Source organism: Misgurnus anguillicaudatus, chromosome 19 (assembly GCF_027580225.2).
Source record: "Misgurnus anguillicaudatus chromosome 19, ASM2758022v2, whole genome shotgun sequence".
Classification (NCBI taxonomy): Eukaryota; Metazoa; Chordata; class Actinopteri; order Cypriniformes; family Cobitidae; genus Misgurnus; species Misgurnus anguillicaudatus.
This window is the reverse complement of record NC_073355.2, coordinates 33,238,740-33,263,183: the sequence shown is the minus strand read 5'-3', so window position 1 is coordinate 33,263,183 and position 24,444 is coordinate 33,238,740. Positions and strand designations below refer to the sequence as shown.

At 37.0% G+C, this 24,444-nt stretch overlaps 1 protein-coding gene across 4 annotated transcripts in view; it reads right to left on the bottom strand.

Annotated features, from left to right (window-relative positions):
* Positions 1–1,545: 1,545 nt before the first annotated feature.
* The window catches only part of wnk4b (WNK lysine deficient protein kinase 4b), a 77,083-nt gene continuing 54,184 nt past the window's right edge, over positions 1,546–24,444 (bottom strand). For 3 of the 4 annotated variants that reach the window (XM_055194499.2, XM_073857497.1, XM_073857499.1), the window contains 14 exons: positions 23,535–23,937; positions 20,577–20,779; positions 20,236–20,309; positions 17,997–18,132; positions 17,734–17,850; positions 16,880–17,053; positions 15,244–15,298; positions 13,095–13,223; positions 10,533–11,434; positions 7,948–8,047; positions 6,345–6,873; positions 4,725–4,930; positions 3,524–3,618; positions 1,546–3,429 (listed from right to left, as the gene is read on the bottom strand). In XM_055194499.2, coding sequence (XP_055050474.2) covers positions 3,427–3,429; positions 3,524–3,618; positions 4,725–4,930; positions 6,345–6,873; positions 7,948–8,047; positions 10,533–11,434; positions 13,095–13,223; positions 15,244–15,298; positions 16,880–17,053; positions 17,734–17,850; positions 17,997–18,132; positions 20,236–20,309; positions 20,577–20,779; positions 23,535–23,937 — 3,126 coding nt within the window. In that variant the 3' untranslated portion in view covers positions 1,546–3,426. Of the gene's footprint in view, positions 3,430–3,520; positions 3,619–4,724; positions 4,931–6,344; positions 6,874–7,947; positions 8,048–10,532; positions 11,435–13,094; positions 13,224–15,243; positions 15,299–16,879; positions 17,054–17,733; positions 17,851–17,996; positions 18,133–20,235; positions 20,310–20,576; positions 20,780–23,534; positions 23,938–24,444 lie in introns of those variants that run through there. The other variant, XM_073857498.1, reaches the window with a different exon arrangement.

Genomic DNA, 24,444 nt, shown 5'->3' with positions numbered 1-24,444 from the left:
GTTCACGCAATATCTGTGAATGTTTGCCGAGGTGATTAGGAAAGGTTCTCGCATAACGCTCCTCGCATGGCAACAAGGTGGCTTAGATACTGGTTGCTAAGGACCAAATCAGAGGCGAGACCCCCTGAAGACATTCTGTGCCAAAAAAGGAATTCCCCAGTGACACAGATATAACATACCGCTGCTGCGTCGCCATGGTGACCACATGGAGTCAATGAAGGAGAGAACGGGAGCACATGTGTCTTTTAGGGGTGCGAGCATGTTGTGAGGAAGAATGCGAGCTTTTAAAAAACATACAGCATTCACAGTGCCAATTTTGCCTTTTAAATTACGAATAAATGTGTAAAATAGCAGAGGGACAAAAATGTATATGTAATGTATATTCAAAACCAAAAATAAGATTAGCTATAAGAAGTTATGTAAGGATGCATACTACAAAATTCTCCTGATATATGGGCACTGTTTCCACCCTATGATCTGGAATGCACTAATGCAAATCCTATTTAATGTGAATAATATGCAAATTAATGATGTAACTGTCTGGAATGAGAGTCTTTACTGACCTCTAGTGGTCATGGGGGAGAAAATAGGCATATATGGTCTCTATACAGATTTACAACACATATTTCCAAGTTTATGCAACAATGCACAAATACATGACTTTGTTATCCTGAGGCATTTCTTTCTGCTTATTATACAAAAATATCATTCATTTTCTTCTTTATGGTTGTTCTTTAGCCAAAATGACTTGTTTAATTATGATGTCATAAAGAAGTAAAAAGCCATTAACAGGGGGGCAGAAAAACCTCATTTCCAAACATGGACATCTTTAAGCCATTACATAATTGTATGGCCTGCATCCCACCATAGCACTATCAAACTGGATAATTGTAAAAAGGCAGACATCAAGCACTCAATGAGCCCAATGTTGCTTTTGGATGCCAACGGACATTTTTGGTTTACTGCACTTTGGCAGTCTTATGGAAGCTAAAAAATGTGATGATGACCTAAATCCACATTGCAGTGCAGGAACAATAAGTACTAAAATATCTGTTATCATCACACAATAGGAATGGGGTCAGTAAAGATGACGTTTTTGGTAAACTCGGCACGAGCCCCAGATCTATCAGGGGAATGCATGCAGTTATAAATAACAGCTGTTCAATGCAGAGCAGAATGTTCCTGTTTTGTTTAAGTAATAAATAAATAAATAAAAACAGATGGACACACATAATGCTACTATTATGGGGGATTTCTAAAGATACTAAGTTTGTGCAGGTAAATTAAAGAATTCATGTTAAAGTGCACAGGGGGAGGTGTTCAAAATAAAGTAATAAATATATAGTGTCCAAAAATTACATTATAGTGACCACGATAGTTATGACTGAAAATAATATTAATGTTTAGGATTCTGCACTATTAACCATGTTAACTCTTTAGTAAAAAAGGTCCAGATTAGACCTAAAACAAACTTGTTACTCAGATTGTTTTGCTCATAATAAGATCATATGTGTACATATTCATCATTGTAGACATGTTCACATGTTTATTTTCAGATTTTTTTTTATTTCATTATTTATTTACAACAATCACATTTTATTCAAGACTTCAATATAAAAAGACAACAAAAAGGCACAACCTGCATGGCAGTACAATATTTTTTTCTGCAAAATATAATACAGCTTTTGTCTTTATCTAAATATATCTATATATAGTGTATATATTTTCTCTTTCGCATACGCAGAAAAACACATCTGCTGTCCAGTCAAGCACAGATACATTAAGGCAATAATTGTTCAAACTTCACAGCATTTCATGTATCGTATACATACACCAACTGCGGCATCTAGTGGCAAGAGTTGTGTAAGTGTTTTCAATATTTTTTTCTTTTTAAATACAAAACCAAAAAAACACTTACTGAAGAATTAACAGCTTCAATTACCATCTATTGGGTAAAGATGAAAAATGTGAAAATATTAAGACAGAAGAGTTAAAAATACAGCAAACATGAGCCAGTCATGAGCTAAAGGCTTTTATCACATATAGACATTTTGACCTTGGGAGGTAATAGATCTTTCAAAATAAACTCTTGATAAACTAAATTAAAGGATTACATTTTTGATCAAGGTCTACTAAAATAAAAACATAATATAACATTAATAATGTAGATCCTACAAATTTTTTATTATAATGGTCATGTATGGGTATTTTAACAAAATATAGACTTAAAGGTCCACTGTGTATATTTTTAGAGGCATCTAGCGGTGAGATTGTGTGAAGCTTCATTAACCGCCGCAGGACAAACACGTCATCTTCTGAGACAAAGTAGTGCCAAAACACGCTCTATGGGACAGTTTGTCCATTTAGGGCTTCTGTAGAAACATGGCGGCGCAAAACGTTCATGTAAGGTGACCCGCGGTGTATGTAGATAAAACGGCTCATTCTATGGTAATAAAAACAATACAATTCATTTTGTAATGTCTTTATACACCACTTATAATATAGTTATGTATATTATATTGCATTTCTGTCAAGAGATCCTTCTAAAAGTTACACAGTGCACCTTTAAGTAGAGATTTTGCTTTTAGTCACCTCCTGAAATCCATATATTCAGTCCCATTAGCCCAACATCTAAATGAAAACTTTGAAAAACGACATCATTTTGTTTATTGTGATGTCAGAATGAAAGAATAAATTACATCACCCGGGTTGTTTCAGCTGTAAATACCAAGATAATAACACACTTTATTTTCTTATAATTCACTAAAATAAAGTTTCGGGAGGTGTTTTCAAAAACTATACTGTGCAATTATTGTGTGTGTGTGCAAAAATATTTCAGCAACAAAGTTGCCATCACTCTGTAATCCATAATAAAATGTTGACAGTTTGTCAAAATATATACATGATACTGCTTTATGCAAATGGAAACATGTGAAATCCTAAAAATCGAGAAGGACTGCATATGTTGCATTGCAATTTTACAGCAAAATGTAAAATTGTTTACAGTACAAATTTATTTATCAAAATTAACACATGATTTTAAAGATCGACTATAATTCAATTATTCAGAAGAGAAAGCAACCGAGTGGCGAGCTAAAATCTATTATTTGCAATTCACGTTTTCAACCAAAGGGGGAGCTTTGACTGCATAAATGAGTGTGCTTTTCTTCTTAAATCTGTGCAGACATCATGTGTCATATAAAACCTTCTCTTACAAACAGCTCAGTCCTTTACAAAGCTTACGTTTTCCTTAAAATACTGAGCAGGAGTACATCACTGGCATTCACCTAAAACATTCGGTGTCCATGATCACTGGCCAGCATTCACAATCATTGGCAGTTATTTCGACCACGAGAATGTCATGGTGTCACTTCCTTTCCATCAGGAAAGCAGGAATGGGGTCAAAGGATTCCTTAGCTAAAGATATCACTGTGGAAAAAACAAAACAGTCACTGCAAACCCCACCACAAAAGAAAAAGTTTTGAAGGTGCAAATAGGTGCACAATGTCTGTGGTTACACTTAAATTCTGCTGTAGTCAGGGGCAAAGGTTACGCCTTTATTTGCTCTTTCCTGTGATCCACTGCTGCTGCCACTCACAGAGTTCTTACGCATGATACCTGAGAAACATTTCAGCAGATGAAACATTATAATATAATATTTACTGTACTATTAACCAATTAAAACACTTTTATTAAGGTTTTTTTAACAGATAACTTGACTTTTAGGTACTAGTTACTTGCAGATAACGTTTGAATGCTCTGATTGCATCAGAAGAGATTATGCTTAAAACAACTTGCATGCGTGCCAAAGAAAAGCGTTTGCCTTTGTAATCTAATCAAAATGTAAAAAGGACACTTCTAAAACGACTTGCCTGTCCACTTAGGTCCCCTTCAATCACCTGCCTTTAATCTGATAGCATCATGTTTCATGATCCAATCAATTCCTCAAGATAAAGTATCACCCTGTATTTTTATTCCTGTTTGATATCCATTTTCATGTTACCTACAGCAGTGTTTTTTTTTTTACAGTTTTTTGGCATGTGGCCCCCCTTGTGTATATTGTGCATCCCTTCATGGCCCCCCCAAAGACAATGTATGACATAAAACATTTTAAAACTAAACATTTTAATAAAAAAATATTAAATTATCCAAGTATTGCTTTTGCTTGAGGTTTAATTACACAAAATTTATAATAAATTAATGTATTTTATAAAATGTACTAAAACTGGTGCCCCCCTGGCACAATCTTGCCGCCCCCAGTTTGAGAACCACTGATCTGAAGGATATCAACCTAATCCACACTCGGCGGCTCGTGACTGTTCATCCGAGGGGCACAAGTTCAAAATATGTGTTTGTTGCGTCATGTGAACCATGTGCATCACGTTTTTTGTCAAAATAAGTGCCTGCTGCACACGCGTCAAAACCGTTTATGATAAAAGATATGCTTGCGTTCATAAAATACACCCTAGACACTTCCTTAACAGTAAACTCTGATTACGCATGAGATTATGTGAGTATCTGGCAAACACGAGTGTCTCTTTTATCATAAACCCTTTAGACGAGTCTGCAGCAGGCACTTATTTTGACAAAATATGTGATGCGCAGAACACATATTTTGAAATGACGAACCACACACGTGACGGGCTACATACATGTTGTGAGTTGTGACGAACTCGGCCGCCACTGGTAACCATATGTATTTGTAAGATCTCTTTATACTGTACCTGTAGAGGGCAGTATCTCAAGTCTCTGCAAGCTATTTCGTCGAGAGCTGGGGTAACCTCCACCCTTAGACAGACGACGCTGGCGGTTTGACAGCATGGCCGCTGGGGACACAATCCCTGGAGGAGGAACTTTACCTATCCGCTTATAAAGCTCCTCGATTTCTTGTTTCTGAGTGGCTTGAAGAGCCTGAACCTCCGACAGGTGTCTGAGAAAAACATCACAAGTCAATTTCTCTTAAAGGGATAGTTCACCCCAATATATGGCTGATGTATCTATCAGCCAAATATATGTACTGTACTATCGCCTCATATATGGCTGATACCGATAGTAATAGTTTTGGTGGTTTTATAACTTGCATTAACTAAATTCTGAAGATTACATTTTGTGAATGTTATTCATTCATATAATGACAATTAATATTGAACATTAAAGGGAAACTCCACTTTATTTTTAAAATAGGCTAATTTTGACAAAAGAGTTTTGATATTGGAAGCAGCAATGATATTACGCAGCATCCGAAAATAGTCCCCTTGGTAACTTTCAATTGCTGGGGACTATTTTCGGACACTGCACAACATCACTACGCCTGCTGCAGCCATGTTACGGCAGCAAAGTCCTTGATTATTACGCCAAAATGAGAGTGTAGTTCCTAGCAATATCCGCCTACAAAATCGCAACTTTTAATTTTCTGGTTGTCTAAGTACACGATGTAACAACAGAAGAGTCAAGTTTTAAATAGGAAAAATATTGAAACTCTTTCTTCATTTTTGAGCATGATGCTAATGGTCTAATCAGATTCAATAGATTATGCTAAGCTATGCTAAAAGTGGTAGGGCCAGACCCGGAGATCGGATGAATGGATTCCAAAACGGTAAAAATAAAATGTTTAACTCTAGGGGAGCTAAAAAATAAGTATTTTTCAAAAATAGCGGAGCGTCCCTTTAAGTAAGTGATGTTTCTTTACATTCTCTATACACGGATCTCAAATTAATTTCATTTCCTATTCTCTTTTGATTGACACCATATATCGCCCATGACTATTGTTTGTGTGTAAACTATCGGCCGATAGTCTGAAAATTTGCTTTTATCGTCTGATACTGATTATTGGCTGATATATCGGTGCACTGCTAATATATTAATTTTCTCTGAAAAACACATGACTGCCTTATTCTATGACTTCAAATAAAGCATGTGAAAAATGATAAATCGAGAATCAAGCAGGTACAGTTTGTAAAATCAAATTATATTATTTATCCAAGGCTACATTAGGATTACTGAATGAAGTTAACTGATGGTAAGGGTCAAATCATAACTAAGTGGTGTAAATATTATGTAAACCTGCAGTCCCTACAATAAAGAAATGTTTAATAGTACCACACTGTTAAAACAATTCCTCGTTGCACTTTCATTTTTAAGTTTGATCAACTTGAATTCACAATTTATTTCAAATTTTTTTGACTAATGATGAGTTGCTATAAATTATAAAAAATAACGTTGAATTAGCATTAGAATTATATCAACTTGATTTTTTAAAATTTATATCAACTCCTCAGTCAACAAAGTTGAAATAAATTGTAATGTGAAGTTGATTTAACTTATATAAAATCATATCGGCTTACCTCTCTCGAAGCTCCTGAAGTTCTTCGTACATTTCTTCGTCTTCACTTTCCGTCTCGTCGCTGCTGTTGTAGGAGGTGCTGCGTGTGTAACTCATCCACGGCTGATTTAAATTGAACTGAGAACTCGCAGATGAAGTTTCTATTAAACTCACACTTATTCTCCTCCGCCTCATTTCGGTCTCCTCCTGCTCCCCTTCTCCATCTCCACGCCCCTCCTCTGGTTCCACAACTTTAGTCTCTGGGCCTTTAACACCCTCAGTCCCCAAGAAAGCGCTTTCGGTGGGTCGCTCAGACTCAGCAGGTGGTTTGGTAAGTGGTACAATCAGAGAGCAGGGGCTGCTGTCCGATTCCACCTGCACGTCAGTGCTGCTGTCTGACTGGCTGTTGTGTGTGGGCGGCGTGGCTGTGGGAGGTGTTACTGGGAAGGTTTGGGTAGGAGTGAATGTGGGACTTGAGATGGAGGAAGAAGTTGGGATGTCTTTGCTGGGACTTACTTGAAAACGTCCAATGGTAACAATGGGCTTTTTCTCTGTAGACAAGGACACAAAAAACTTTATTTAAAGGCGCAGTGTGTAATTTTTAGAAGGATCTCTTGACAGAAATGCAAAATAATATACAAAACTGTATTTTCAGGGGTGTATAAAGACCTTTGATAATGAACCGTTATGTGTTTATAACCTTGGAATGAGACGTTTTATCTACATACACTGAGGGTCCCCTTACATGGAAGTCGCCATTTTGTGCCGCCATGTTTCTACAGAAGCCCTTAACAGACAAGCTTTTTTACTAAGCTGTCTCCAACGATGACATGTTTGTCCGTGGCGGCTACCGTAACTTCTCTATGTGTTTTTAAAAGCAAGAGGTGAGCAGTGGACTTTTCATGGGCATTTCCCCCGGAAAAAACACGCCTACATGTCAATCAGCAGGAGAGTGAGAACCGAGGACGCTAAGTTACAGGCATCACATGCGGTAAGTAAGACTTCTGTGTTATGGAAATCGGTGCGTCAGTGCATATTATATAAACAACATGAACATGTAGTGAATCATACGTTGTTTTGTATACAGTGTTGCATGACTCGCTCCTCCCGTGGCTCGTAACTCCTCCTTTCTAATTTTTTCCTACGTTTTCGGAAATAATCGGTAAGCTGATCTGTATCAAGGATGTAATACTACTCTATAGGTACTCCAGATTAACATCAGATATGCAGAAACAGCGTGTGTTGAGCTTTAATATGTTTGTACAGTAGTGAGCTCTTACAGTCAGTAGATGGCAGCTTTGTATTTGATTTGATTTTTTACCTCTCAACTTTTATCCTAAAGAGCATACTGGGAACTGTTTAAGTGAAACCTATTCTACATGTAGTTCAACCTGAACAGATACTGTCACAACAATTCATTTTTGTATAACTTTTAAACTTATACATAACCAGAAAATAATAACCTTTCCCAATTACTATTCACTCCTGGTGAAAGTAAATCATACATGCACATGAGATAATGGGTGTGTATGAGCATTTACATACTTGTGCTTGTGTCTGTAAGTCTTTGTAAAAGGTACATTAGGTATAAATGTATGTGTTCAGGAGATTCTGCTTTAGCTCACCTTCAAATATGGGGGAGAGCAAGGATTTGGTCGCACCTGCATCAGATACGACCAGAGACATCGGCAGACTGGGGGAGGATCTTGGGGTGAACGAGGCCACCTTTGAAAACAAGTTGTAAACTGTTAAGAAGTGTCAAGCCCAGACTTTCTCTTTTGGTGGCTTTGAGACATGTAGCGACAGACAACACCCACGTTCCACTGTAAACTGTGGGATCGTGTGTCAAATACTGTGAATGAACAAAACAGGTTTGTTTAAATAGGCTCACAAAGGTGAATAGTGTCTGAGAAATCATGACCCTGTCTGTGAAACCTGGACTGAAGTCTCGTAATGGCATCAAAGTTTGATTTCACATTGATTTTAATAAAGATATCAAGGTTATATTTTCACAAAATGTTCTATCTGTTATATTACACAGGACGATTTATGTAGAAAACAGTTAATGCAGTGACAAAAATGGTTTGGCAAGAAAAGAAATTCAAAAATCTTTTTAAAAACGTATTTTAAAAGCACGCATCAGGTTTATTTCAATGCACATAGTGTATTTATGTTAATTTTATGCAATAAAAAATTACATTTGCACCATTTTTATGAAAGTTAAGACTGAATATACCTGAAAATGTCAAATGGTGTAACCGCGTCAAAGAATGAGAAATATTAAATATTTATCCACCTTGATGGATGGCATATAAGCGTAATTATCAAAAAAAAATATATATATATATATAATTTTATTAGTTATTTCTAAATGTAAATTTTAATTTGTTTTTGTGATATTTGTCCTGACATATGCTAAAAACAGCTCTGTTTTCTAAATAATCTTTGACAAAAAATCATTTTACACTAAACTAGATAATTATATTTTATTCCACATTTTTTATGAATATATTTATATTTTCATTTAAAAAAACACTAGTTACACAAATTGACACAGACCGGTTACACCACATTGACATTTTTTGCAATTATACACTTTTAAAGCACAACTTCTCGTCTAGATCCGGTCCAGCGCGACCTAACGTAAATGCGTAGTGACGTAGGGAGGTCACGTGTTACATATATAAAACGCACATTTGCGGACCATTGTTAACAATAAACTGACACAAAGACATTAATTAGTATCAGTTGACATACAACAACGTAGGAAGGGTCCTCTTTCAACACATTTGTAAACACTGGGGCGGAGTTTCGTGTTCGTCCTCTGTGACCTCTTGACGTCATGACGTATTGCGCGGGGTCACGCTGGCGCATCACGACCGGATCTCGATGAGAAGTTGTGCTTTAAAAGTGTATATTTGTTATTTTTATTGTCAAAAATGACAATCGTTTTGCTAAATAAGACCCTTATGCCTCGTTTGGGATCGTTTATAGTCCTTTGAAACTCTGTTGAAAAAACTGTTACGTGTTGAGTTAAGTGTTAATTGTTGGATCTAAAGTCCATTAAAATGAGAAAAATCCTGCAATGTTTTCCTCAAAAAACATAATTTCTTCTCGACTGAACAAAGATAGACATCAACATTTTGAATGACATGGTGGTGAGTAAATTATCTTGATTTTTCTTTTAAAAAAATGGAATATTCCTTTAAGAATTTGTAGATATTTGTAATAAAAACAAGAAAAAAGTACTAAGTAAGAGTCAATTTTTGCAGTGTGGTTGGGTAAAATATGGGCAAACCCAACAGTTGGGTTTAAATAAACGTAAAAAATGTCCACATCTGACCCAACTATTGAATGAAACAACCCAAAATATGTTACCACTCCACTTTTAATAAAAACAATGCTCATTTTCCAAATTCTTATCGTTTTGGAGTCTATTCAGCCAATTTCCGGGTCTGGCGGTACCACTTTTAGCATAGCTTAGCACAATCCATTGAATCTGATTAGACCATTAGCATCACACTAAAAGATAACCAAAGAGTTGTGATATTTTTGATTATTTAAAACTTGACTCTTCTGTAGTTACATCGTGTACTAAGACCGGCGGGAAAATTAAAAGTTGTGATTTTCTAGGCAGATATGGTTATGAACTGTATTCTCATTCTGGCGTAATAATCAAGGACTTTGCTGCCGTAACATGGCTGCAGCAGGCGCAAGGATATTACGTAGTGCCTGAAAATAGGCACCTTGGTTACTCTCAATAGCAGGGGACTATTTTCAGGCGCTGTGTAATATCATTGCGCTTCCTGCAGCCATGTCACAGCAATTTTTTTGTTGGCCTTAGTATACGATTGTAACTACAGAAGAGTCAAGTTTTAAATAAGAAAAATATCGAAACTCTTTGGTTATCTTTAGTGCGATGCTAATGGTCTAATCAGATTCAATGGATTAGGCTAAGCTATGCTAAAAGTGGTACCGCCAGACCCGAAGATCAGCTGAATGGATTCCAAAATGGTAAGAATCAAATGTTTAACTCTAGGGGAGCTGGAAAGTGAGCATTTTCAAAAAAAGTAAAGTGTCCATTTAATTTACACCCAAAGGTTGGGGTTATCCACATTTTATTCCTCATGTTTTTTAGAGTGTAAGTAAATGATGATGCATTTTCATTTTTGGATCTATACTGTAAATTGTTTCGTTTTTGAGCACTCACTGTGTTTTGCGGGCTGTGTGATGTGGACGATACTGGTGAGCTGGTGCTAGATGTGCTGGTGCTGGGTGTGCTGGGTGTGTTTGATGACAAGCTGTCTGCCCGCTCCCTGAGCTGGCCTGCAGGCCCACACTGGCTGTCCAAGTGGAGTCTCCTTCTGGACCCTGGAGAAGAAGCTGGGTTCGTGGAAAGCGGCTGTTTAATCCCAGCGGCGACATCTGAAACGGGAGCTTGCGTGCTGGTTTTCGGCTCCCCTAGTGGGAGGTTCTCGGGTGGCCTTGGTGCTTGGATCCCTTCCTGGAGATCAGGAACTTGTGCTTGTATTTGACTATATGTGTCAGGATATTGGTACATGTCCATGTACTGCCCAATCATCGGCCCCTGATGGTACTGAACATCTGGGTTGCTCATCCCTGGATACATGGGACCATAACCTTGCTGAGGAGTCATTTGGGGGTGGAAACCTTGAGGGATGTGGTTGGGAATGGGTCCGGTTGGAATAAAGGTCTGTGCAAAATTCATAGCCATAGAAAGAACGTTAGCCAGAGAAAGAATTCCCTGCTGGGAAGGCCACATCCCTGCAGCTTGCTGGCCGGGTGGAATTGCAACTGGAGGTGAAAGAATGTTGCTGTCTGCCTGTGGAGGAATCTCAACGCCCTGTTGAACCGGTGAAACAACCGAAGGTAAGGAAGAGGAGAAGTTTGGGTTGCTGGGGACGCGAGTGAGAGGACTTGGGTTGAGGGGGGCGTGGTCTATAGGGTAGGGGTAGGGAAGATAAGGGCTGCGAACGTAGGGTGATTTGGGTAACGGCGGGGACATGGGGGGCATTTGATTTGGCAGCAGATGGGGCAGAACATCAGGGTGGGAATAATTTGGGGCTGAGGCTTGGTAGGACTGAGAGGAGCCTGATGAAAAAAGAGAGAAACAATGTAATCACACATTGTTCAATATTAAAACCAAATAAAAATAAGTATAAAAAGGACTCTTATCTTTTTTGACATTTAAACAAGGATCAATTAATACATAATATGACCTTATTCTCAAAAAGTAAAGCACATTTGAGCACTTATCAGACTTCATGTGCTGATCTTGCACTTCCTGTACAGCTACAGTGACACAATGATTTGTGATCTTTAAGAATATAAGAGACTAGTGTTTGGTAACAGAGCATTTATACTGTGAACAGGCTGTGCAATGCATGTTCCCTCCAGGTAATAAACCTCATCCAGTTTGAATCAGCAGGTGTCAAAAGGAAACCCTGAGACACGTTAACATGTTTCGACACTAGTGTCACAGGCTGGTCTCCATGGGGATGGATGTTTAGAAAGCCAATCAAATAGGGTCTTGGAGAGGCTGAATGAGATACACAATACATACTGTAAAGTATGTTCTAGTAGTTACACTGCTAATGGTGTACAGACAAAGAGAAATGGGCGGCAAAATGTTCTCTTAGTGAGAAGGACAAGATCGAAAGAAACAGAATAAAAAGGGAAAGAAGGAAGTCATTATAAGTCCACCTAAAACTGCACGTCCCTAAAGGGACCACAGTGTAGTGACTGTCTTTGTAACAGAACATCCAAAGCTGATCTGTTTCAATACCGGAAGCTGGGTTGTAATAAGAAATGTAAATATATGTCCTTTGAGTATGTTAATTACTAAGGTAAATCTGATTGGACGCAGTCTCAAAAAAACAACGGATCATTTTTGGTGTCCGTGAATTAATAATCGACTTATAAGAATTGTTCTTCCAGTCAGCTGAGATTGTGTAGATGGATGAATAATTCACAGATAAGGGAAAAATGCACAGATATATCGGCCAATAATCGGTGTTGGTCGATAAAAGCAATTTAACACTATCAAATATAAGCCGATAGCTTAAAAACAGCCGATATATCTTGTCAATCAAAACAGAACAGAAAAATGCAACGAATTTGAGCATGTGTATAGAAAATGTAAAAAAACGTCACTAGTTTCATGTTCAATATTAATGGTCATTATATGAATGAATAAAAATCCGAACATTTTAAATAGAGTTAATGCAAGTTAATATAACCACCAAACATACACAGATAACCGTCTAAAAAATCGGTGGGAAAATTTTATATTGATGCATATCTAGTTTACACTGTTAGAAAAAATTTGTCAAAATATGTAACCCAGGGCAGAAGTCCTTAAAAAGGTCCTAATATATGTACCATTAGTTACAGATATGTATACATTTGGTAGCAATATGTACCCTTTGAGATATTAATATGTATCTTTGAGGTTCTAATATGCAATTGTTGGTACCAATAAGCACCTCAGAGGTACTAATATGAACTCTTTAGAAACAAAAGTATACTTTAAGAAAGGGTACTGCCCCACTGACAGCTAGGCAGTGGCGACTGCTCATCCGAGGGGTGCAAATTCAAAATATGTGTTTGTTGCCTCATGTGAACCATGTGCATCACGTGTTTTGTCAAAATAAGTGCCTGTGAGTGCTGAATTAATCATCTGCCTAATGTTTTTTTATTCAACCTGAAATAATGCAGATCATTTGTCAGAGAGAACAGAGAAGTAATGTACCTGTAGTGTGGAAAGATTGTGAGCGCAGCGGCCGGACAGGTGGAACAGCATCAGGGTCGACATAAAAGTCGGAGCTCAAGGTCGAGGAAGAGCCACGGCTCACTGGACCTATACTGGCCGCGGCATAATCTGAAAGACATGTTTGTGTTTATACAATAACCATACCTGTTTATCATTATTAAACCAAATGTTTATTAACAAATCACTTTTGATTTCCTTGTCTGTGAAATCCAGTCTATTGTCTTAATTTAAATATGAGATTAGGAACATCAAAGGTTGATTTCAATATTTCGCATTGATTTTAATCTTTGACCTTACTCAGTCAATATTAAAGATATCAAGATTATATTTTCACAGAAGGTTCTTTACATTATATAGGATGATGTTATATATAGTAAATCACCAAAAAATAACTTTAGATGGGTTTTCACAGACTGGGACATAATATTTTTTAGTTTCTGTATGAAGACTTTTTTCTTGTAAGGGACAATGGCTGGTTACAACAGCATTTACTCTCCTTGTAGATACATATGGAATGTTCTAAATCCAAAAAATAAACCCAAAGCTAAATTAATTTAAATTAAAAACTAACCTAAATAATAACTGCTTCTGTAACTTTAAATACTGAATACTAACTTTAAATACTCATCCAATGTACTGGAAGTAACTTAAAAAATAGACAGTTTATCATATCATTTGACGTCCTTTGTTTAAAAACAGCTGTTAAAAAAATGAACAAGTTTCATTTATTAATAAATTGGATTTGGAGGAAAAGATGCGTATGACCCTTAAACTTATATTATATAAATACACTAATATTATGGTTTATAGTTTAGGGGCTTGGTATTTAATCCAGAGGTATGTTTCTACATGTCCCTTTAGTGAAAAAAAAAAACAGCGAGGAATCATTTCTTGGAATTTCATAATTGAACAGCCCTACATAAAGGTCAATTTTTAAAAAGAGATTTATACATCATTGGGCCGAGATACAACTATTTAAAAGTCTGCAGGTCCACAAAATCCAAATAATTAATTAAAAATATATATATCTTCATGGAACATGATCTTTATTCAATATCCTAATAATTTTTGGCATAAACGTGTATAATTTTAACCCATACAATGTATTGTTGGCTATTGCTACAAACATACCTGTGTGACTTATGACTGGGTTTGTGGTCCATGCATAATGATGGCTTTACTTGTGTGTGTATGGGTGATTCTCACGAAACCATTGAAACACCACGGCACTAATGATTTTAGCTTTAAAATGTGTTATAGTAACATTAAAAAGCATCAGAATTAACACAATACTGTGTTCTACCTTGCACAATGTGTGATTTCAACATAAGAATTTATAATTGTAAATTTTATCTCATTTTCTGCTGAAATTCTCATTACCGCAATGTGTCCGGCTGTGTTTGAACATGTGTTATGTTGTAATTTAATCAAATTAGCACAAAAATATTATGAAAAAAAATAAATGGATGTTTTGCTAGACTACTTTAGATGACAGAAAAAATATTTACTGAATATTCATGTATAATAATAATGAAGAAAAATTAGGACAATTATGTGTCCATGCCTGATGTTCTCATCCTCCGCAACACTTTTTGAGAACAGTTTAAGCACACATACAGAATTTTAATAAAGTTTGATTTTGAGTGCACAAGCACATGGACCAGTTACTTCAAGATGGCTACCAGGTAAGATCATTTTTTTACAGTTAATTTGAAATATTGTCTTGTCAGAATGCTTACACGACATTTTGATTATCATTACCGCAACAGATGCTTATTAAATGTTAATTTAATTAATAGAAGCATAAAACTTTGATTTTTTTGAATCTCCAAATTATGTTCTTTCAGGTTTGTCATGTCATTTTGAAAATATGTCAGTGTTGATGTATTCTGACTGTTGCGGTAATGAGACTTTTTAGGACTAATTTTTTAAATTATGTTACAAAAAGTGTTAAATGATAAGTAAAAGTTTTTAAATTAATGTTCCCATTTACTCCAGACTTTGTTTTTCAATGTCTGGTGGGAAAAAAAAGTAAATTTAAGCAATTTTTACATTTTCATGCTTGACATTTTTAAAACCAAGTTTTCGTGAGAATCACCCGTATACTGTATTTGTGTGAGTTTGTTACCTGGCAAAGAGGAGGAGGAGTGTGTGCGAGCAAGGCCATGGATGTGGAGATTGGGCTGTTGGAAAAAACAGAGCACATATTAAAAATAAAACCTACCAAAGGGACCAGCAAAGGAAGAGTCAAAAGAATTAGGAGGGATACTAAACACTAAGTTGTCCTGCTGACCATCTGATGTGACCCAAAAATGAAAATACTATCATTATTTACTCACCCTAAAGTTATTCCAAACCAGTATACATTTATTTGTTTTGCTGAACACAAAGGAATATATTTGTAATCAAGTAGGAAAGAGAAGCACCATTGATTTTCATAGTAGGAAAGAAAAATACTATGGAAGTCAGCGGTGCTTAAAAATGATTGGTTATATTACTGTACCAAAAAAATGTATAGATTTGTAACAACTTGAGGGTGAGTAAATGATGACAACATTTTCATTTTTGGGTGAACTATCCTTTTAAACCCCCCGTTTCCTCCTTTAAAGTACACCTATTATACAAAATCCACTTTTACAAGGTCTTTGGACATAAATGTGTGTTGGCAGCAGTGTTGGGGGTAACGCATTACAAGTAACTTGAGTTACGTAATAATATTACTTTTCTGAAGTAACGAGTAAAGTAACGCATTACTTTTTAAATGTACACATTAATATTTGAGTTACTTTTTCAAAAAAGTAACTCAAGTTACTTTTCTATATTAATTAATTTGATTAAAAAATATGTACTGAATTAAACTAAACGTATGCACTCTCTGTGCCTGTGTGGAAACAGTTTGAGTCAGAAACTGAGATGGCAGGCCAGAGCTAAACATTTTTGTGATGAAATATGCAATTTCTGAAGGCAGAACTTTTCAGTCATAAAAACACCTGCAAGGCCTGAAAGAGATCAAGCTTTAGCCAAGAAAAAGTAACGCAAAAGTAACTAAAAGTAACGTAAGCATTACTTTCCATGAAAAGTAACTAAGTAATGCAATTAGTTACTTTTTTTGGGAGTAACTTAATATTGTAATGCATTACTTTTAAAAGTAACTTCCCCAACACTGGTTGGCAGTGTGTGAACACAAAAACCCTACAATGAAAAAAATATATTCACCCCTTTTTAATCCCAATTTAACCAAACCTGCTGTTTTGATTCTCTTAGCAATGTGATGTCACACTGCTAAGGCCCCGCCCACGGCCGCTGACTGACAGTCTTATATTACAATATTTTCTGCCTTCAGTGAGTTGGATGCCGTCTGCTTTTTTCTATGCTTCTTTGCTAAATCAAATCTATTTTAACCAAAGCATCTCTTTTGGTAAGGGAGTGAAGAGCAGCAGCTCATTTGCATTTAAAGGTACACACACAAAACAGTGTGTTTTTGCTCCCACCCAAATAGAGGCCTTTTGGACATGCTATAATAAAGGATCTGTGGGTTATTGTGAGCTGAAACTTCACAAAAACATTCTGGACACAGCTTAGACTTATATTACATATTGAAAAATGGGCATAATACTGTATGTGCCTTTTAAAAGATCTACTAATGAGGTAATAAATGTCGACTCACAAATGTATCATTTTTGGCAGTGTTGCATGTCTAATATGCTTTTATGTCCTTGAACTTGCTTTCCTGTAAGGCCATAAGAGTGAATTTGAGGACACACCTGTGAGGCAGAAAGCGTTTCGGCTCTGCTCAGGTACAGCAGGTTGGATGTATCTCCAGGACTGAGAGGTCCTAAAGGTTCTTTCCTCATTAGAGCCTCGGCCCGTCGAATGATGTCTCTCATGCGGTGGATGAATCCCTCCCTCTCACCAGGTAGGATAAACTCATTATGTACCTAAAAGGCAAAGGAAAAAAACAAGCTAACTCAATTGATTTGATTTGAAGTCGCCCTGCGTTTCTAAACTGAGTCCTTAATCCAGTCTTAAGATCAGAGCCACGACAGACAAATCAAAACAACTAAGTCACAGCTGAGCCAAAGAGAACAGCTAATAAGAGCTATTTTCAGTGTCTCAACTACAAAAACATGCTCAATATTACATAAGCACACTGGCTTCGTCCTAATGTTTAATAACGTCTGCTTATATCAGTACTAACTGATCAGGTAGTGGAAAACTTTATTATTAAATCAGCTATAGGCGAGACAGAAATACACATAATCCAATTAATATAATACTGTAGCTGGATTTCTTTACTTCACATTTATAGTATGTAGCGAATAACGTAAAAAATATACCGGAATAAGCTGACATGTCAGAACGGCGACTACAGTGCTGGTTTAAAAGTTTCATTGTCATAATAAGGGTTATGTACGGGCAACAAGAGGTTTTACAGTTTACACAAACACAAAAGCTGAAACATCAACACTTGTCACGGTACACTGAAGTGTCCTCTATAGCCTCCAAAACCATTGGGGGACAAGCGCACAGTGAACAAACAGGGCATCAGATGTTTAATTGTTTCTTTAGATTTACATAAAACGTGAAATTATTACTACATTATCATTTTGTGTCTCACCATCACCGTAGCAATATCTTCCGGGTTGTCTCCATCCAGGTCGAATTTAAACGTCACCATTTTACTGTTGTGGGTCTGCAGCTGACACTCAACCACCCGGTCCACTTTATCTGACAGCTGCACAAAAAAGATACAGAAAGTATTTTTATGGAAGTATATAAAAAAAACACAAATGTAATCTGACTCGGACGGTAGTGATATGTATAACCGGATAGTGAGAGGTAAGGATTGATGAATGGACTGTTCAATGATTCGTGACTCACTCCAGTGATGCGCAGTCGTGAGCGAGTTCTCTTTCTGACCAGTTTGGTCCCCGTCCGTTTGCTCTGACCCTTCCCGGCCATCTCCGACAGGCCCTCGTTTCCATCACTCAAACCGGAGGTGACATCTGAGGCGTAGCTGTAGACGGTTTACATGATATGAATAAAACACGTGTGTCACTTTAATGCAAGTAAAATTTATTATAGATGGAATATAAAACTCTTAAGGCGGCGTATACACCAAAACGTTTAAAGCTCAAATAACACATGCTGTTTCTGATGATAATCTGGAGTACCTATAGAGTAGTATTACATCCTTTATATATCTAAAGAGTCTTTAGTTTAATCAGATTTATAAAAGAACGATTAGCTTTACCGATTCTTTCCGATAACGTACGAAAAAATGAAGAAGGAGGAGTTATACTGCATGAGTCATGCAACACTATTTAACTTATGTACGTATACAACACTATTTAACTTATGATTCATTACATGTTCGTGTCATTTATATAATATGCACGTACCTATTTCCAACATAAGACAGAGTCTTACTTACAGCATGCAACTCCTGACCCAGTTGGGACTTTTTAATAAAATCCAGCGCATCAAACACACGCGCAAAACTCCGCTGCTACCCCGGATAATAAACTATATCCATTGTTTCCATAATGCTGATTTTCTACTTACATCCAAAAACACACTTCTTCTTAAAAAGAAGTGATACGTATAGAAACCCCTAAAACGTCAGCTGGACCCTTAATCAAAAAAAAACTTTCCGAAACATGTACGAACCCTGGCGAAGTGCATTCGGCAGAGAAATACTCTGTAACACACGCCCAACTTCTTTTTTGACACTTTGCCTACGTTTAGCATGAGGAAACAACTCTATAATTGTGTTAATAAGTCAGAATGCATGAAATACCATTGAACCACCCCTTTAAACGTGTCTGAAAACGGTAGGCGGATGCCAAATGTGGGCACTTGTCAGCGTTTCTTCAGCTAAGCGCTTTAGTTGCTGTAATACTTCGCTTTTGTTTACCAGTTGTTGTACGATGCGCAAATTAGTTGGTTTGGTATTTGTCCCACCCCTCCTCCACTGTGATTGGATGGCTGAGTGAAAAGTAAAATTGACGAACTAAAGTTAAACATTTTTCAACTATGGACACAGAAAAAACGCATGGTGCTTCCATTAAAAAAAAAAAAAATGAAAACATACGCTGGCCGCATGCGAAAATGCCTTGGTACACATACCCTAAAAGCACTATTTGCCTTTTAATTAATTAACACTTGTGGAAAGTGACAAATAAAAAACGCTTGAAATCAACAAATGATATTTTAGTGAGTGTTTGCATGGCAACCTGATTTGCATAATTCATTAAGCAAATCGGGTGCCAAAACAACGCAGACAGCCATTGCAAATAAACACGCCATGGGCAGAAATGACTAAGAAAATGTCCCCTCTCGCTGTTTGTGACATTTCGCTTTTCTGAACTTCACACAACTTTGCTTAATTGATTTACCATTAGCACGAGAAGGTCACGTAATTCGGGATAGATCTTTTAAATTAGGTTGAGTTAATTTACTATAATGAAATTTGACTATACGCTACATTTGCTGTCGTCAAGGTTCCTACAGAAATGGCATTTACAGGAAATTGCTCCCCTGAGCCTAATCATTACCATTAATGCATTACCACCGTACTTTGTGTATGTGAGTCACCACCAATATAAGACCTGCTCTACGCTAAAGCACTTAAACCAAAGCACTTAAACCAAAGCATGTACACATGGTACTAAATTGATCGGTAAGAATAGATCTAATGGCTGAGACTGGACTGATCCAGACCAATAATTCAAAATAACTTTGGGGATACATATAGGGATATCCCGGACAGGTTTTAGATTCATGATCCAGGACTAGGCCTTAGTTAAATTAGGACATTTATCGTAAGTAGTTTTTACAAAAAACATTACTGGTGTGCATCTTGAGACAAAACGGCACTTGAGATATGTTTAGATATTTCAGTGCAAGTTGATTTTAAATGAAGGCAGCTCAAACATGTATTTTAGTCTGGGACTAGGATAAGTCATGTCCGGGAAACGGCCCCATATAATAATAAAATATACTATAATATATAATATAACAGCTGGGGTTGACCGAATGTTGCTTTTCATGAGAGCAAACGATAAAGAAATCTAACAAATCATTGTAGCTTCTCTACTGTATTAATCCCTTCAATTACCTGTCGACAGGAGAGGAAAAGCCGCTGGCGCTGCCTGACTGGGCCCTCTCTGGATTTTGGCACACAGCAAAGCTCTGTGGGCGAACCAATAGCGAAAATTATTTGCTTATAAGATTTAACTTGATTAAACTGATAATTAAACACATTTGATAGCATTGTGTTAGCAGCAAAAAGGTCATGGGTTCAATCCCAAAGAACATACATACTGAGTGGCTTTGGATAAAAGCATCAGCCAAATGCATTAACATAATAAACCAATGTATTTCAATAAAGCAGTATTGGAATACATTTTTATTATTAGTCTTTCAGTTTGAGCCGTGACTCTGTATGGGGCTACCTACAGAGGGATAACGAAGAGCTGGGATTGGTTCAGCCGGAGAGGTAGGGGCTTCTGTGGGCGGAGCTTCAACGGGCGGGGCTTCCGCATGAGACGTTCCACCGGTTGGTTGTGAAGCTGTGGCGGGTTGGTTTACCACAGGAGGACGGCTTTCGGACGGTTCCTGAAGCCCAGAGGAGCTGAGGTAACCATCTGTCTCACAATCAGCTGCCATGGTCACCAAAAATCAACAAAACAAGTCATGAGTGATTGTTTAAATAGCTGCTATTAAAGTGCACAGAGACATTGTGTATATACTAATAAGGCTCCAGATCTTTCCCAAACATTTATCCAATCCAATGTCCACAAAAACACTTCCAAAATCCATGAAAGAGACAGGCAGATTCAAGTGTACAGGTGGAAAGATACACAGACCTATACAGGCTTTACATTTGAACCTCATTTCACATTGACTACTAAATTGCTATGTACTGTAAGTTGGTAAATATACTTGACATGCAGATGGTCTTGCAATAATGAATGCATGAAGACATACAATATAGTGACTGTTTATCTACTGACAAGTAAATAAAATTGATTAGTCACGAAATAACATGTGACTTACTGGATATATGAAATACACATACAGAGACCTTGAAAGATATATTAGTGAGAATGTCCTATACACAAACATGACTTCAAAATAAGATAATGTTATTTACAATACCCCACCACTAACCCTATCCTTAAACCTGACCTTCTGTATAACAAAAACATGTTTGTTATTTTAGTGCTTTTCCTCATGTTTGTAAGTGGCTTTAAATAAAAACTTCAGCTAAATGCCTAAATGTAAATGTTGACATAATTATAAGTGAAATGTAGTTAGCATTAGCATTAGTGAAATGGTACATTTGTGAGCCATTCAGATGGTGAAGACCACTTCAAATCAGGTCAGTTTTTAACATTTAAAGGGGACATATCATGAAAATCTGACTTTTCCATATTTAAGTGCTATAATTGGGTCCCTATTGCTTCTATCAGCCTAGAAAATGTGAAAAGATCAACCCAGTACAACCCGGTTAACCATTCTCTGCAAGCATGTGAAAAAATAGGTAATTGAAAATTGGCTCCCCTTGTGATGTCAGAAGGGGATAATACTGCCCCTTAAACTGCACTATCCAACCACGGCGCTGCTATTTAGTACAGAGATCAGATCATTTGCATTTTAAAGGACACACCCAAAACTGCACATTTTTGCTCACACCTACAAAGTGGCAATTTTAACATGCTATTAAAAATTACCTATGTAGTATTTTGAGCTAAAACATACGCACTCTGACACCAAAGATTTATTTGCCAACTTAAAAAAGTCTTGTGAAATGCCCCCTTTAAATATATTTGTGAGAACACCCATCACAAGTATTTGACAAGTGTCGCACAAACACTCACAGATGTTTACTTTACTACCCTACTGAAAAATCCAGCTGAGACCACCATAAGCTGGAAGCTGGTTTTAGCTGGTCCTCCCAGCCTGGCAAAGCTGGTCAAGCTGGTGGGTCAGCTGGTTTTCCAGCTAGACCAGCTTAAAAAGTGACTAAACACAGCTTGCTACATCAGCAAAACCAGCTAAAACCAAGCTTGGAGACCAGCTAAAACCAGCTCATCAGCTTATGCTGGTTTTGGCTGGATTTTTCAGTAGGGTAAACAGAGAGATGCACTTCTATTGATTTTATACATAGCTAGTTACAAAAACTATAACCTAAACCCTGACAGAATTTTTTCTGCATTTTATGATGTTTTTATAGCCTTTTGCAAATAAGGATGTCCTCAAAAGAGGTTTTGTTCAATTTTGGCCACAAATTTTGCCCCGAAATATGGTTAGGAAGTAAACGCACAAAAACACTTCTGTGAAAACAAGCATTTTGTGTGTGCATCATGGTCAGAGGATTTTACTCAGTTATGCTGGTAAACATGAGGACTCATGCATGGAAAAAAGGCAACAGATCAACAGCAGATCTGATTTTGGAAAATCTTACGACGCAGCCTGAAAAATGTATCCAATTAATGAATTTGTGTGGACCAAGTAGACCCGAAACAAAAATTAACCATCGTTTTAATACAGTTAAAGGGATAGTTTACTTTAAAATGAAAATTCTCTCATCATTTACTCATCCTCATGTTGTTCTAAAACTGTATGAATTTCTTTTTTTTTGACGAACACAAAAGAAGATATATGTAATTCAGAAAAGAAGATATTTTGAGAAATGATGGTAAACACACAGCAGATAGTGACCATAGACTTCCATAGTAGGAATAAAAAATACTATGGAGTTTAATGGGTACCGTCAACTGTGTGCTTACCAACATTTATCAAAATATTTTCTTAGTCATTTATCACCATACTTCCAAAATATGTTTTCCTACTATGGAAGTCAATGGTCACTTACTGCTGTGTGTTTACTATCATTTCTCAAAATATATTTTTTTATGTTCTTTTTTGTGTTTAGAACAACATGAGGATGATAAAATGATGACAGAATTTTAAATTTTAAAGTGAACTATCCCTTTAAAACCAAAAAACATGGTTACTGTAGTAAAACCATGGTAGCCACAATATAATCATTTTCAAAAACCACAGTTAAACCATGGTTAGTGTAGGAAAACCATTCCTTTGCTAATAGTAATCAATACTCAAAAAAAAAACATGGTTACTACATGTTTGCCACAAAAAAAATATATACTGGGATCTTTGTGTATATTTGTGTCACACTCCATGTATTTAAGGCGGGGTGCATGATCTCTGGACCTTCATTTGATAGACTCGCCCCACACATACGCAAACCAGGCAATGATGACGGTTAGTAGACACGCCCCTTACTGCTGATTGGCTACAAGGGTGTTTTGGTACTCGACCCGACTTTCTTTTCCAAAGTGTTTTTCAAAAACCATGCACCCCGCCTTTAATGCCAACACATAAACTCACATGTGGCTGAGGAGTAGCTGGCGTTATGTATGTTGAAGTGCCTCCGTTGGTCTGCGTCTGGTTCCTCGGATTCGGTGGCAAAACTGGCGTTGAATCCAGAATCCATAGATTCATTTGCTGGAAAAGTAACAGGGCCGGATACTGTGACTGTGGGCGGAGCTTGAGTCGTGGTGGATGTGGGGGTCTCAGTAAGAGGCTTAGGAGGCGGTGGGCTGGAAACCGAAGGTTCGATTTCAACAGTAGATTCTGGTTCCTCCTCGATTACCTCCTCCTGACGCCTTCTCTGCACCTCTTCGGCTTGCCGTCGGAGTTTCTCTCGTTGGCGTTTGGTGGTGGTGACCCGGTCACGGATGGCTTTGGCCACGAGCTTGTAGTCGGCTTCACAGACGAAGCCAAGAACAACCTGAAGGATGATAAATAAGTCATTTAGAAATAGAAAAAATGAATCAAAGAGACAAAATGGTATTTTAAATCATACACATCACATCAAAGTGCTTCTTGGCATGTGTTGAAAAGCCTTTAAACTTTTACTTTTAAGTCTTGCAGAATGTAAATGTTCTTATAATGCCAACCACTATAAATGGTCCAATTCATTTTTCGGTCTATAAGCCACAGGTTTTTTCATAGCTTGGCTGGTGCTGCGTCTTATAGTCAGGTGAGCCTTGTAAGTCAGTATGAATTAATTTTGACATTTATGAGGCAAGAGACAACATTACCGTCTACAACCGCGAAAGTCCGCCATATGCTGCTTCTGTAATGTCATTCAATGAATTCGGTAATGTGGAATGACGAGTATGCGAACCTCACGCTAGTTGGGTTGTTCGATTAATTTATAATATTTAACCTTCCAGGTAAGATCTGCATGCTATGGTTTATCGTTTAAATAACTGATAATATTACTTTAACGTAC